This window comes from Protopterus annectens, chromosome 8.part0, assembly GCF_019279795.1.
Source record: "Protopterus annectens isolate FY-2018-M chromosome 8.part0, PAN1.0, whole genome shotgun sequence".
NCBI classification, from domain to species: domain Eukaryota; kingdom Metazoa; phylum Chordata; order Ceratodontiformes; family Protopteridae; genus Protopterus; species Protopterus annectens.
The window spans coordinates 1157668501-1157684308 of NC_056741.1; the positions used below are offsets into that span (position 1 = coordinate 1157668501).

The window sequence follows — 15808 nt, forward strand, 5'->3', positions numbered from 1 at the left end:
GTGTGTGTGTGTGTGTGTGTGTGTGTGTGTGTGTGTATATGTATATGAGTGTGTGTGTGTGTGTGTGTGTGTGTGTGTATATGCATATATATATATATATATATATATATATATATATATATATATAAAAACCTTGGGTACAGGAACGTGAGGGCTTGTAAAACTCAACACTGCTTGTTCGCAAAGTCACAAAAATACTGCATTCCTCTGCAGACACCAGCAAGTAGTACTAAGCAGCAATGGCAAATAAAAAGCAAAACCAGAAAGCAGTCCGCAACGTCCAAAACGATAAAAACCCTTCTTTATTGCATGCAGTAGTAAGCGCTTTCACCAGAATGGCTTCCTCAGACTGTAGCAGCATACACATCACACAGTCATTAAATAGCTTCAACAATTAACAACAGGGTGTTGTTCAAACCAATTAATTAAACAATAAAATATTCATGAAGCTTCCACTATGAAAACATCCATTATGAAACATAGATAAAACAACAGTTAAAAACAAGCAAAAGTGACTGTTCAAAAATAATAAAATATATTATATATATTATTTTGTATTTAATTTTATTTATTCACAGCTTTATCTAACTTCCTTCTTTTCAAAAAAGGTTGTAGACTAACTTTATCATTCAACCCAGGGGTTGAATCAGCTCTGCACCTTATAATCCATCTGAGTTCCATCTCAAGTGTATAGGCTTCCACATCCCCACCCCCTCATAGTGTCATGAATAATTTGTAAGACAAAAAAGGTAAAGGAATGTGTAGTCCCTGCCTGTATCTGATGTTTCGTTAGTGCATTAGTGATATCACCTATTCTCATTTTATAAAGATGTTCCCTAATTCTCAACCTCAACTGCCTATTAGTTTTGCCAATATAAAACGCTTGGCAGGCAGTGCAACTAGCGAGATAAATCACATTTACTGACCTACAATTAGTCCCTGTGGAAAAAGAAAAGATTTGTCCAGTGACAGGCTGTTCAAATATATTACTATTGTTAATAAAACTACACTGATTACAACTACCACATGCAACCGTATTAAAATTCGACGTCATGTACCTCACACCTTCCTTATGACACAACATACTTTTCAAGTTCATCTTATTCTTGTATGTGTATCTAGGTCTTATTCCTACTAAATTAGAAACATCTTCATCTACAGTGAGCACATTTCAATATTTTTCTATAATATATTTTATATTGGTTACATCACTAGTATAATAAATAGGTACATTCACTGTAACATTCGCCTTATGTGCCTGTCCTTGAGTAACTAACTCCTCGGCCTTAAAATTACTAGAGAAATAAGGGCAGGCTCTAGTTCCTCTCAGACTATATGTGTCAGTCAAAGCCCTGTTTATTTCCGCATCCTTATAAGACCTCTTCAAAAACATGGTTCTTAAATTCTCAGCTTCAACCATAAAGCCACTATCAGAGGGATTCAGTCGGGACGCCCTCATGGTCTGCCCCTTTACAACATTTTCAAATACATGTAGTGGATGCATGCTTGTTCTATGGAGCAGAGTATTTTTATAACACATTTTCCTATGTACCGATGTATTAACTAGTCCATTGTCTAATCTAATAACATCTACATCCAAAAAAGAAATATAACTCCTTGAATAACTCATGGTAAATTTAAGATAACTAATAGTGCTATCTATAAAGCTCTTGAACTGTAGTAACTGTTCCTCATTACCATCCCAAATTAAAAAGAGGTCATCCACGAACCTCTTATAAAAAGGGACATATTGCTTAAATTCAGAACTGGGGAGCAATACTGCATTCTCCCATTCTGCCATAACAACGTTAGCGTAGCTATTGGCACATGACGTGCCCATAGCTACGCCATCATTCTGGATAAATAACTCTTTTGCAAAAACAAACACGTTGTTATCCAAAATAATTTCCAGGAACAGAGCTATTAACTCAATCAAACTATTGTCCATGGTCGTGTATTTCTTCAAATATTCCTGTACACTTTCAACTCCACTACCATTAGGGATCATAGTAAATAAACTGACTACATCCAAAGTAACCAAGAAATATTCTTTCCTTTCATCAAACTTAGTCATGCATTCATACAAACTAACTAAAAACTGTTTGCTATCTTTTAAAATATTAACATTAGCTTCAACTACTGGTCTAAGATGTCGTTCCAACGAACAATGAGAAAGGTTGTGTTAACCACCCCTGTCCTGACACTATCGGTCTCATCGGGGGATTATGTAGGTTTTTATGAACCTTCGGGAGGCCTTTCAAAACAGGTATAAGTGGATTATTAACCCTCAGAAACCTGAAAAGGTCCTTATCTATGACACCACTTTTATACAGGTCATCTATCGTGTCGTATACCCGGAATACTTTATTCCTCACTTCATCCATGTTCAATTTGGAATAAAATCTAGTATCACTCAGGAAATCATAAACACTCTTATAATAACCTTCTGTACTCATCACTATGATGAGACCTCCCTTGTCAGCAGGAGTTATTACTATAGAATCATCTCTCTTCAAATCACACAAAGCTTGTCTCTGTTTGTATGTCAAATTATTCTTCTTCCTCTTATTCTTAACATTGTGACTACTATAGTATATATGTAAATCTTGTTCTACTAATTTAGTATATGTCTCTAAAACAGGGTTCAAAATAGGTACATACGTACTCACTGGTTTAAATCCAGTCCTAGTACTACCTATATTAGGACTGCTCTCACAGATACCATAATCAAGTTTCAATTGGACATTCCTAGTAAACATTTTGACATCAATCACTGTGTCTGTAATATCACTAAACTTACTGGGTATGAAAGTTAGACCCTTATTAAGTACATATTCCTCCTCTCTACTTAACATCCTGCTGGATAAGTTAATCACAATCGATTCTCCTTCGTAGCCCACATTTTCTTTATAGTTGGGCCAACATGTTCTGTTTCCACTACTTTTCTTTTCTGGCGACCTCTGCTCATAGAGCGTGTTCTCCCCCTGAAACGAGGAGACTGTATTGGGAAAGGGATATCCCTTAGATTAATGTTATCATTCCCTTCTTTGTTAATACTATTGTTAGTAGTTTTCTTCCTAACAACTAAATCATCAGCTCTCACTGATCGAGTACTCTGATTAATTGTCTCAACATTAGAGGAAACCAGAGTATCAGAATGTGTATTCCTATTCACAGTAACTACAGATGGATACAAATTCACATTATTAATCGATTCAACAGCAAGGACAGGAGCTTCCCCCACCCCCAAATCATTCACACATTTATTTACATCAGTCAATCTATCACTGTTACTGTTTGAGTCAATACTATGTGAAACAGTCTTATTAGTTGCATTAACATTAGTTGAAAAGTTCTTTCCTTCAGTTCTCACCGACATTGTCCTCGGCCAAGTAAAGACTTGGCCGTTTTTAAAATCATGTACATCTCTCTCAATCTTCTGCTTTTTCTGATCAAGTAAACGTTTCTCATAAAGTAACACATTCTCCATGAGTCTATCCATGCCAGCACTGGCCTTCGAAGAAGAATACTTCGAAGTGATGGACCCATGCAAATGAACCACTCTCTCACGTAACGCTTCTTCCTCTGGTGTATGATACTCTATCAGTAGCTTCATATAATTAAAGCTTAAGTCCATGTTTAATTTTTGCCATTGTAACAACAAATCAGGAAAAGTTACCTGAAGTTGGCATTTTAAGTACTCTCAGCCCCCTAGGAATTATCCGTTTTTTGAGGCAAGCCTCAAAGTGGTGTCTCTGTAGTTGTAGTCTCTTTAATTTAACAAATTGTGCTTCCAAAGTATCCAATTCTTCGGCTAGGACCACCAGGTCATCTACGTTATCCGTTTTGGATCCACGTGTATCTTCCGGCTCAAACATTAGCAGGACATTCTCCTTACCAGCCACACAGTCATTGAATCTTCCTAGCTTCCGTCGAACAGTGTCATTGACGTCAGGTATGTACGCTAATTCAATTTCATCTCCTCCAGTACAAGCCATGCTCACCGTGCAAGACCACAAACAGGAAATAAACCAAATCAAGAATAAAAGGCAAGCACAGAGAGACCACGTTCCTGTTAAAACATGTAGCATAAAAATAAAAACCTAGGGTACAGGAACGTGAGAGCTTGTAAAACTCAACACTGCTTGTTCGCAAAGTCACAAAAATACAGCATTCCTCTGCAGACACCAGCAAGTAGTACTAAGCAGCAATGGCAAATAAAAAGCAAAACCAGAAAGCAGTCCACAACGTCCAAAATGATAAAAAACCTTCTTTATTGCATGCAGTAGTAAGCGCTTTCACCAGAATGGCTTCCTCAGACTGTAGCAGCATACACATCACACAGTCATTAAATAGCTTCAACAATTAACAACAGTAACAGTGATAGATTGACTGATGTAAATAAATGTGTGAATGATTTGGGGGTGGGGGAAGCTCCTGTCCCTGCTGTTGAATCGATTAATAATGTGAATTTGTATCCATCTGTAGTTACTGTGAATAGGAATACACATTCTGATACTCTGGTTTCCTCTAATGTTGAGACAATTAATCAGAGTACTCGATCAGTGAGAGCTGAAGATTTAGTTGTTAGGAAGAAAACTACTAACAATAGTATTAACAAAGAAGGGAATGATAACATTAATCTAAGGGATATCCCTTTCCCAATATAGTCTCCTCATTTCAGGGGGAGAACACGCTCTATGAGCAGAGGTCGCCAGAAAAGAAAAGTAGTGGAAACAGAACATGTTGGCCCAACTATAAAGAAAATGTGGGCTACGAAGGAGAATCGATTGTGATATCCAGCAGGATGTTAAGTAGAGAGGAGGAATATGTACTTAATAAGGGTCTAACTTTCATACCCAGTAAGTTTAGTGATATTACAGACACAGTGATTGATGTCAAAATGTTTACTAGGAATGTCCAATTGAAACTTGATTATGGTATCTGTGAGAGCAGTCCTAATATAGGTAGTACTAGGACTGGATTTAAACCAGTGAGTACGTATGTACCTATTTTGAACCCTGTTTTAGAGACATATACTAAATTAGTAGAACAAGATTTACATATATACTATAGTAGTCACAATGTTAAGAATAAGAGGAAGAAGAAGAATTTGACATACAAACAGAGACAAGCTTTGTGTGATTTGAAGAGAGATGATTCTATAGTAATAACTCCTGCTGACAAGGGAGGTCCCATCGTAGTGATGAGTACAGAAGGTTATTATAAGAGTGTTTATGATTTCCTGAGTGATACTAGATTTTATTCCAAATTGAACATGGATGAAGTGAGGAATAAAGTATTCGGTATACGACACGATAGATGACCTGTATAAAAGTGGTGTCATAGATAAGGACCTTTTCAGGTTTCTGAGGGTTAATAATCCACTTATACCTGTTTTGAAAGGCCTCCCGAAGGTTCATAAAAACCTACATAATCCCCCGATGAGACCGATAGTGTCAGGACAGGGTGGTTAACACAACCTTTCTCATTGTTCGTTGAACGACATCTTAGACCAGTAGTTGAAGCTAATGTTAATATTTTAAAAGATAGCAAACAGTTTTTAGTTAGTTTGTATGAATGCATGACTAAGTTTGATGAAAGGAAAGAATATTTCTTGGTTACTTTGGATGTAGTCAGTTTATTTACTATGATCCCTAATGGTAGTGGAGTTGAAAGTGTACAGGAATATTTGAAGAAATACACGACCATGGACAATAGTTTGATTGAGTTAATAGCTCTGTTCCTGGAAATTATTTTGGATAACAACGTGTTTGTTTTTGCAAAAGAGTTATTTATCCAGAATGATGGCGTAGCTATGGGCACGTCATGTGCCAATAGCTACGCCAACGTTGTTATGCCTGAATGGGAGAATGCAGTATTGCTCCCCAGTTCTGAATTTAAGCAATATGTCCCTTTTTATAAGAGGTTCGTGGATGACCTCTTTATAATTTGGGATGGTAATGAGGAACAGTTACTACAGTTCAAGAGCTTTATAGATAGCACTATTAGTTATCTTAAATTTACCATGAGTTATTCAAGGAGTTATATTTCTTTTTTGGATGTAGATGTTATTAGATTAGACAATGGACTAGTTAATACATCGGTACATAGGAAAATGTGTTATAAAAATACTCTGCTCCATAGAACAAGCATGCATCCACTACATGTATTTGAAAATGTTGTAAAGGGGCAGACCATGAGGGCGTCCCGACTGAATCCCTCTGATAGTGGCTTTATGGTTGAAGCTGAGAATTTAAGAACCATGTTTTTGAAGAGGTCTTATAAGGATGCGGAAATAAACAGGGCTTTGACTGACACATATAGTCTGAGAGGAACTAGAGCCTGCCCTTATTTCTCTAGTAATTTTAAGGCCGAGGAGTTAGTTACTCAAGGACAGGCACATAAGGCGAATGTTACAGTGAATGTACCTATTTATTATACTAGTGATGTAACCAATATAAAATATATTATAGAAAAATATTGGGATGTGCTCACTGTAGATGAAGATGTTTCTAAATTAGTAGGAATAAGACCTAGATACACATACAAGAATAAGATGAACTTGAAAAGTATGTTGTGTCATAAGGAAGGTGTGAGGTACATGACGTCGAATTTTAATATGGTTGCATGTGGTAGTTGTAATCAGTGTAGTTTTATTAACAATAGTAATATATTTGAACAGCCTGTCACTGGACAAATCTTTTCTTTTTCCGCAGGGACTAATTGTAGGTCAGTAAATGTGATTTATCTCGCTAGTTGCATTGCCTGCCAAGCGTTTTATATTGGCAAAACTAATAGGCAGTTGAGGTTGAGAATTAGGGAACATCTTTATAAAATGAGAATAGGTGATATCACTAATGCACTAGCGAAACATCAGATACAGGCAGGGACTACACATTCCTTTACCTTTTTTGTCTTACAGATTATTCATGACGCTATGAGGGGTAGGGATGTGGAAGCCTATGCACTTGAGATGGAACTCAGATGGATTATAAGGTGCAGAGCTGATGCAACCCCTGGGTTGAATGATAAAGTTAGTCTACAACCTTTTTTGAAAAGAAGGAAGTTAGGTAAAGCTGTGAATAAATAAAATTAAATACAAAATAATATATATAATATATTTTATTATTTTTGAACAGTCACTTTTGCTTGTTTTTAACTGTTGTTTTATCTATGTTTCATAATGGATGTTTTCATAGTGGAAGCTTCATGAATATTTTATTGTTTAATTAATTGGTTTGAACAACACCCTGTTGTTAATTGTTGAAGCTATTTAATGACTGTGTGATGTGTATGCTGCTACAGTCTGAGGAAGCCATTCTGGTGAAAGCGCTTACTACTGCATGCAATAAAGAAGGTTTTTTATCGTTTTGGACGTTGTGGACTGCTTTCTGGTTTTGCTTTTTATTTGCCATTGCTGCTTAGTACTACTTGCTGGTGTCTGCAGAGGAATGCAGTATTTTTGTGACTTTGCGAACAAGCAGTGTTGAGTTTTACAAGCCCTCACGTTCCTGTACCCAAGGTTTTTATTTTTATGCTACATGTTTTAACAGGAACGTGGTCTCTCTGTGCTTGCCTTTTATTCTTGATTTGGTATACATATATATATATATATATATATATATATATATATATATATATATAGATTCACTTCAGATGATCGAGTTATCAAAAACTCGAAACCCATATGGCCGAGACCATATGATCGAGTTTTTGGAAACTCAAAAATCTAAAGAGAATTAAAAAACAAAAGAGACAGCACTAAAACAACACGTCTGCAGGAGGCAAGCCCCCCTGCAACTCCCACATCCCCCTACTTAAATATACCAACTCCGAGATCGCACTACAGCAAAGAAAGGGGATATCTCAGTTTCCAAAAACTTGATCATATGGTCTCGGCCATATGGGTTTCGAGTTTTTGGTAACTCGATCATCTGAAGTGAACCCATGTGTGTGTGTGTGTGTGTGTGTGTGTGTGTGTGTGTGTGTGTGTGTGTGTGTGTGTGTGTGTGTATATATATATATATATATTTGTATGTATGTATATATGTATATATATATATATATATATATATATATATATATATATTGTTGTTGTTGTCTTTCGGCTTTTCCCGGTTAGGGGTCGCCACAGCAGAACTCCGGTCCGCTAATGATTGGCAGTAGATTTTCACAAATGCCGAGGTACCAGCTCGACGTTCAACCTTGAGCAAAGGCACGCCCATTTACACGTCTTTCGAATGCCCACCCAACCACAGGGAGGACATGCAGACTCCACACAGAAGGCACTCCCCGCATTCTATCCGAGAATCGAACAGGAGAACCTCTTGCTGTGAGGCAACAATGCTACCGCTGCACCACTGCGGCCATCAATATATATATATATATATATATATATATATATATATATATATATATATATATATATTTATATATTTATATATATATATATATATATATATATATGGGTCTACTACCGTAGATCAAAATTACACTATTTTGAAATAAGATAGTAGTGTCCCACTAACGCGAAAGTGCACTTCAATGAAAGTGCACTTTCGCGATTGTCACGAAGTTGAACGTGACATTTCCTGCACTGTGGTGCAGTAGTGACGGAACTTAGGGTTAGGGCTTGGGTTAAGGATAGTGGATAGCTAGTAGGGCTATCCACTATCCATTACCCAAGCCCTAACCCTTCGTTTGTTCTACTGACTTTCGCTAAAGTGCACTTTCGTTGAAGTGCACTTTCACGTTAGTGGGAAACTACTATCGTATTTCAAAATAGTGTAATTTCGATCTACGGTAGTAGACCCATAAATATATATATATATATATATATATATATATATATATATATATATATATGGTTTACTATTAAAATCTCAAAAGTTAAAAAAAAAAAACAGGTACTTATGAGCAAAGTGTTTCGCCAAAAGTACACATCACCTAACAGCCCTAATGTCGAAAAACAGCTGTTGATGCCGAAAATGTCGAACACGACATTTTTGGCACTTAACAGCAATCCCACCCTTCCTGTAACTCCCTAACTAGGAAAGCTACCATCCCGTTTATGCAGGGGGGCAAGCCCCCCTGCACCCCCACCCCCCAACTATATATTCCAACTCCGAGATCACACTACAGTGAGGAAAGGGATGTATTTCCCTTACCACACTGTACCGCGATCCCAGTACATAACCGAACGTTATATTTGCGAATGCACAAACCATTCGCAAATATTCCGTTCAATTACGTGGCCGGCACACTCATGAACTATTCGAACATCTGTAGTTTGAATAGTTCATAGGCGTGCAATGCTATGCTGACTTTATAATAGTAAACCTGTGTGTGTGTGTGTGTGTGTGTGTGTGTGTGTGTGTGTGTATATATATATATATATATATATATATATGTATATTGTTTTTTATATATATATATATATATATATATATATATAATATATATATATATATATATATATATATATATATAGAGAGAGAGAGACACACACACAGATATGCATACACACACATATATTTATGCATTTATCTGAAATGTAGGCATGAAGGCAACTGAAGGCGTTTAGATTTTTTTTATTATTATTTGTACATCGAGGAACAGAGAAGAGGTAGGAGCATTTTACAGAACTGTGTACAGAGAGGAAGGAATGGTATGGTGCTTGTGAGAGAAATATTATCATCTATTTTATAATAATGCTGACAGTGATAAACCAGATATTTCTGGCAATATTTTAGATTTATTTTGTATGGACAAGTAAGATGAGAGGAATGGTGCTATGAGAGAAGTGTGGTTAGTGTTTTTCAGTGAAGATGGCAGTGATTGACCAGATTTTTTGGCAATATTAATCTGGCTTTGGTATTTGTGTGGAACAACTTAGACTGGAATGATTTAATATATGGCAAATTGTTTGTATGGACTGTCGGCACATACCTGTCAACCTCTTAGCAAGAAATCTGGGCAAAGCCTAAAATTATTAGGGGAAGCCCCAAAAACAGGGACATGTTTTAAATGTTGCAGTTAGAAAGTTGCTAGATTAACAGGATTTGTTTTAGCATGCATTTTATGAAGGGTATAGAGTCTGAAACTCAAATATATATTTTTTAGTGACTTGAATCCTGATTGATTTGCAATAAAACTACACATTTTAAGTGGAACAGGCAAAAATATGAAGCAAAAATCTGGATATTCAGTTGAACTCTGGATAGTTGAGAAGTATGTGTAGAGCTGAAATAGTATTGCATAGCCATCAGACATCGTGGCTATAACTGCTGGCTAAGGGTTAGGGGTTAGGTGGATGAACCCAGATGGATGGCCCTCTTGTCATTTGCTTATTTTTAGCAGTCACTATTTCACTCAGTAGGACTAATGTGCATTTGTGAGAAGTAAGATGGGCTACTTAGCTGGACGCCTGATATGCATGGACAGACTAGGTATAATTGATGTGACTGTCTTCTGTGAAGAAAATGACTAGTTGTTTGTCTGCTATTTCCTTATTTTGCTTTTGCAGTACTAATATGATTATGTGAAGCAATGTGCAATATTTTAATGTGAGGCAACTGTATGGTACAAAGGTGAAATACATTATATGATCATCCTCTTTTATCACAATCAGATGCCTGAATTGTACATAGACGTGGCTATAGCTGCTTGCAGGGGGTTGTCTGGATTAAAGTGACTGACCTGGTTGTCACTTGCTCATTTTAATAGTCATCTCAAAAAATAAGGAATAAATGCATCATAGAATACCCAGGTCTTTAGAATTTTGGAGGGCTGGTGGCCCCCACATACCAAGGCTGTATAAGTGTATTTTGACACGGGCTTAGTAATCACCTCTGCCATGAATCCCACCTAATCTAAAACTAAACCTGCTCATAAATGCACACCTACGTTCTCCATACTTGTGGGGGGTAGGTAAGCTGAGGACAATATCATTATTTTTTTAACATACTTCCCAAACCTCAGGTGCCACTATATCTTATGCTGGGCTGGGAACAGTGTTGTCATTATTTGTTTAACTTTCCTCATAAACTTCAGAGTAGTGCACAGAGAGTCATTGTAGCTTGAACAGGAGTATTGTACTGTCTCAAGAAGTAAAAAGTGGGCAATATTATTGTAGTAATTTTATTTCCATTTTCCTCACAGTCAAGCACCTGATCCATATGCAGGTGGCTGTCTTTTGGGGGAGAGTAAATAGGCATGCTGTTTATATATGTCTGACAGCAAATATGCTGTATAGTTTTTTTCTGTTTTGTCCCAGAATGACATCAAAAGGGTATACAGAAGATGGCTGTCTTTTGAAAGTAGGGCTGAGAATGCATAAATATGATAGCAGTAGCTTGAAATATGACTGGGGGGCCTTTATGTCTTAATTTTACCCAATTTAACACCACAGGTAATACACAGAAAGGGGCTTACCTATTTTGATGGGGGTGGGGGTGAGGGGACAGGTACTATTCCTAGATATAATATACGTATCTTCAAAGCATTTGTCTTCTCAGTTTATTGTGAACTGGTATTTCATCAGCTTAGAGCATTAAAACTTGGATGCCACTTATTTCTTCCTTGAAATAAAAAAGTAGCATTGAATTTCTTTTCGGTACGCATGACTTTTGTTCAGGTTGTTACTGGATCAAAAGGTTGGGAAAAAACTCTAAAATGCACCTGTGAGCATCTATAACTTCATGGTTTCTGATGCTTAGCAGACCCCAGCTTAATTTAGTTAGTCCAGGGCAGGCTTTCTTAGTTAGGATATGCAAAAAGGATACAGGAAAAACAAAGCTGAAGAGTAATACTAAATGTCTTTCTTTGATCATGGTTTTTGTTCAGGCAATCACTGGATGATAAAGGGTACTTAAAAGCTCTAATATGTGTCTCATAGCATCTAGAACCCCCATGACCTCCTGGGGCATTGCTGTTCCCAGACCACAGGATTGATGCAATTGTTTCCTCCAGTTATCAGAGTGCAGTATTGTTTAGATAGAACATGTTGAATGAATGAATAACTGCAGGAAAAAAAAAAACTAAAGAGTAAGACAAATTGTGACAAAAAAGTAGGGAAAAAAGTAATCTGGATAGTGAGGTTAGTGTGTGAGGGGTGCACCATGGAGACTTTTTGCCTAGGGCACCACTTTACCTAATGCCAGCCCTGGCTGCTGTGACTGATTGAAATAGAAAAGAAGAGATTGTTTTGCCCAGAAGAGGAATGAATTCATTTTTACTTTCACTGTGTGGAAATTGAAGCTTAGAGACTGATCAAGCTATAATCCTAAATATTTGAAAGTGGAAGATCTTTATATGGTATGGTTGTGTAAGACAAATGTAGGTAAAGAGTCAAGTGCTTTGTGAATTTTCTGTGGCGTTCCAAAAAGTATAATTTTGGTCTTGGAGAGTTGAAAAGCAGTTTATGGTTTATGAGCCATTGGTGGCGCTCGTGTAAGACTAACGGGATTGGGAATGAATGTTGGTGTGAGAGTGACTTGACAAATGGTAATGTTGTCTGTATATAGGATGAGTGGGAGATGGGGAAGGTGGCAAGGAATTTTGTTAATGAATATGAAGAAGGGGAGCAAGAATGGATTGATGTGGCATAGCTTTGTTAATAGGTGCAGTTTCTGACTAGGAGGTTCCTGTTTTGTATTATGCAAATATCACTGCATATTGCATATAGGGTAAGGTCAATAATACAGAGAGAGTAAACTGATGCACAGAAAATCACAGGTAAGGGAAGCAGTATAGCAAGCTAAGTTTTGTAGTGACATAACCCCAAGGTAGCATTTCTGTACTTTATAATGCTTTAGGATTAAAAGGTACATAACCATTATAAAATGACCCCCCCCCCATTAATATTCAAAAACGTGCACGCTGATTGGTCAGCGTGCACGTTGTAAATCAGAGTTATAGTAATGGAAAAAGGTCCAGTCGCTCGGACTTTTTCCATTACTATAACTCTTTTTTTACAGCAACGGAGAACGCAAGATCTCCATTGCTTCACACTGTTGCGCTATGTTAAACGAGTTTAACATAGCGAGACAGCTTTAAAAAAGCAACAGAGATCTTGCTTTCTTCGTTGCTTTTTTCAAAACTGTCTCACTATGTTAAATGGGTTTAACATAGCGAGACAGCTTTAAAAAAGCAACGGAGATCTTGCTTTCTCCATTGCTTTTGCCCACTGCTCTGATGTACTGCATAGGCATACGCATGCGCAGTACATCAGAACTGCCGCAGAATACCAGACAGCTGCGGAAGGGCAGCAAGTAGGCATTATACAATGCCATTATTTAAGAAAAGTAATTATTTTTTTTCTTAAATAATGTCATTGTATAATAGCAATAACCCACTTCTGGGTGTGGGTAATGCTGGATTTACCCACGGTTGGCTTTGTTTGGCCACTCAGGCTTCGCCCTCGTGACCAAACCACACCAACCCGTGGGTAAATCCAGCATTACCCACACCCAGGCGTGGGTTATTGCTATCATAGCACATGATTGGATTTGTTTTGAACAGATATTACCACTCACCTAGGATTTCATGAGTTGCAAAATAGGCAAGTGCCTTATTAGTGTAGGTGTGCAGTGTGCTGTCATCTGCTCAGCACACAATCCAACACGTTGTTGACTTGCAGCCACTTTGACATTTATCTTTTGTAGCCATTTCTTTTTTGGCCATTTCTTTTTGTTGTATGTGGAACCAGTTTGCAGATTCCTGTTGGCTAATCAGGTTGCTTGATTTCCTGAGTTTAATAACTATTTTTGAAATATGCATACAGAAATTAATATAAAGGATCTTATTCTGCAAAGCTTGCAAAAGAAATTATAACTGTGTTGATTATAAATTATAAGTAATATTCCACACATTTATATAGGAGTATGAATAAGTATGAATACACATGCATACAGATTAGAGTGCCAATTTTTCAAATCTTTTGTCTGAATTATACCACTGTCAGTTTGATTGAGATGTATAGCGATTTCATTACCTTGTTTATCTTTATAAAATCAGAGTTTTGTAATTATGCTATTTGTCTAGAACTTGAAAAGGATTTTCATTCATGTTCTGCTTTTGTTTGCCAGATTTAAAAGTGGTCACAAAACATGGATGCTCAGGCTGCACCTGTAGAAGTAAAACCAAGACCTGTACAGATTACAGTGGTACGGGGTAGACACATGGTAAGCATTGTTTTTTTTTTTTTTGTTTGTTTGTTTTATTTCTTTATTTACTAATTAAAATGTTTCCAAGGCTGGAATCATTATACTTAGCTTTCCAATTTTTTATTATTGGGGATATTTCTGATGCATGTTTTGATGAATGCTTTACATACTAAATATATATATATACCTTATATTACTATTTAGTATTTATTATCACAAGGTCATTCCATAGTAGTGGAATATTTTGCATAAATAAGAAAGATGCATAAACTATTGAGATAATTTATGACTGGCTGATACAGTTCTAGAGTAATGCACATGACAGTTATACTTTACCCTATCTTAGTTAACAGAATGTATAAACAGTTTGTAGTGCAATGGTAACGGGCATCCAGGGTAGGACAAATGATTCTGTGTTTTGGCAGTTTCTGTATTTCATTTAAAATAAATAATTATTTGATAATTGGTATAACTAGTTTGCTTTTTTATCTTTGTCGTAAAATACATATGACTCCCTAGAAGAGTTGCTGTCCTCCACACAATGACCCACATGATGGAACCATAATGTCAACAAGCTGTGCAATAAAAGGAAGAGAATTTTGATCAAATGTAAGAAGAGTAACTCCCAGAATGATAGAGCCATTGTCACTGAAACAAATAGCTCAGGAGCTTAACAAAATCCACCAAAGCCATGTTTGAGGCTAAAATAGATCCCCATGCCAAAGACAATCACAAGGCCTTTTTTAGTTAGGTATGTTCGTAATCTCAAAAGCACGATGCAGCAATGCATTTAGTTGATTGTTAATTATGTCACCTAATCTGAGGATGACAATATAGCAAATCTACTGCAGTTAAATTCAGTTCTTACTTTACCCATTTCTCCCCTCTGCCTGTTCCTTAAGATATGTCTGAAAATGGCTCGCCTCCAGCTACCACGCAAGACCAAGTCCTAAAAGCACTATCAAAAGCTAAAAATACTGCAATGATGGACACTGCTGTGCATCTCAAATATTGTGATTCTCTATTTAACCACACCCTAACAACACTCTTCAACCCCAGTCTTCATGCAGGTTTTGTACCAAGCAACTAGAGAACAGCTACAGTCATTCCTCTTCATAATGGTTGACCTTCTACAGACTCAGACCCATTAGTCTTAACAGCCTGAAATGCAAAGCTATAGAAAGACTTATTATGGAACTAATCAATAAGGACACAGGGAACCTCCAAACACTGGGCCCATCTCAGTTGGGATTCATCAAGGGCAGGTCATGCTTACTCAGCCTGTTGGACTTTTTTGAAAAGGTCACCAAAGCATTGGATGAAGGTAAAATGGTGCACACCACATACAATGACCTGACAAAAATCTTTTGACACAATTTGCCAATCAGGCGTAGTAGAAAAGCTAAATAAACTAGAATAAACCCCAGTGTCACCCACTGTATTGCTAGATGGCTTACAGATAGGATGCAGAAAATCAAAATAGGGGAAGTTACCTCCACAAAAAGACTAGTCACCAGTGGATTCTCCCAAGGTTCTGGTGCTGGGACCTCTCCTGTTTGGCATCTACTTCTGTGAGGTAGAAGCCAATATCAAATGGCTCTGGCTACAAGCTAGGAACAGTCATTGAGTCCCCAAATGAC

The 15808-nt window shown here is 37.0% G+C and overlaps 1 protein-coding gene across 1 annotated transcript in view; it reads left to right on the top strand.

Annotated features, from left to right (window-relative positions):
- The window catches only part of LOC122808418 (cilia- and flagella-associated protein 70-like), a 165790-nt gene that overhangs the window by 22833 nt on the left and 127149 nt on the right, over positions 1-15808 (top strand). Inside the window, exon 2 of the mRNA XM_044079381.1 lies at positions 14091-14186. Coding sequence (XP_043935316.1) covers positions 14112-14186 — 75 coding nt within the window. The 5' untranslated portion in view covers positions 14091-14111. The remainder of the gene's footprint in view (positions 1-14090; positions 14187-15808) is intronic.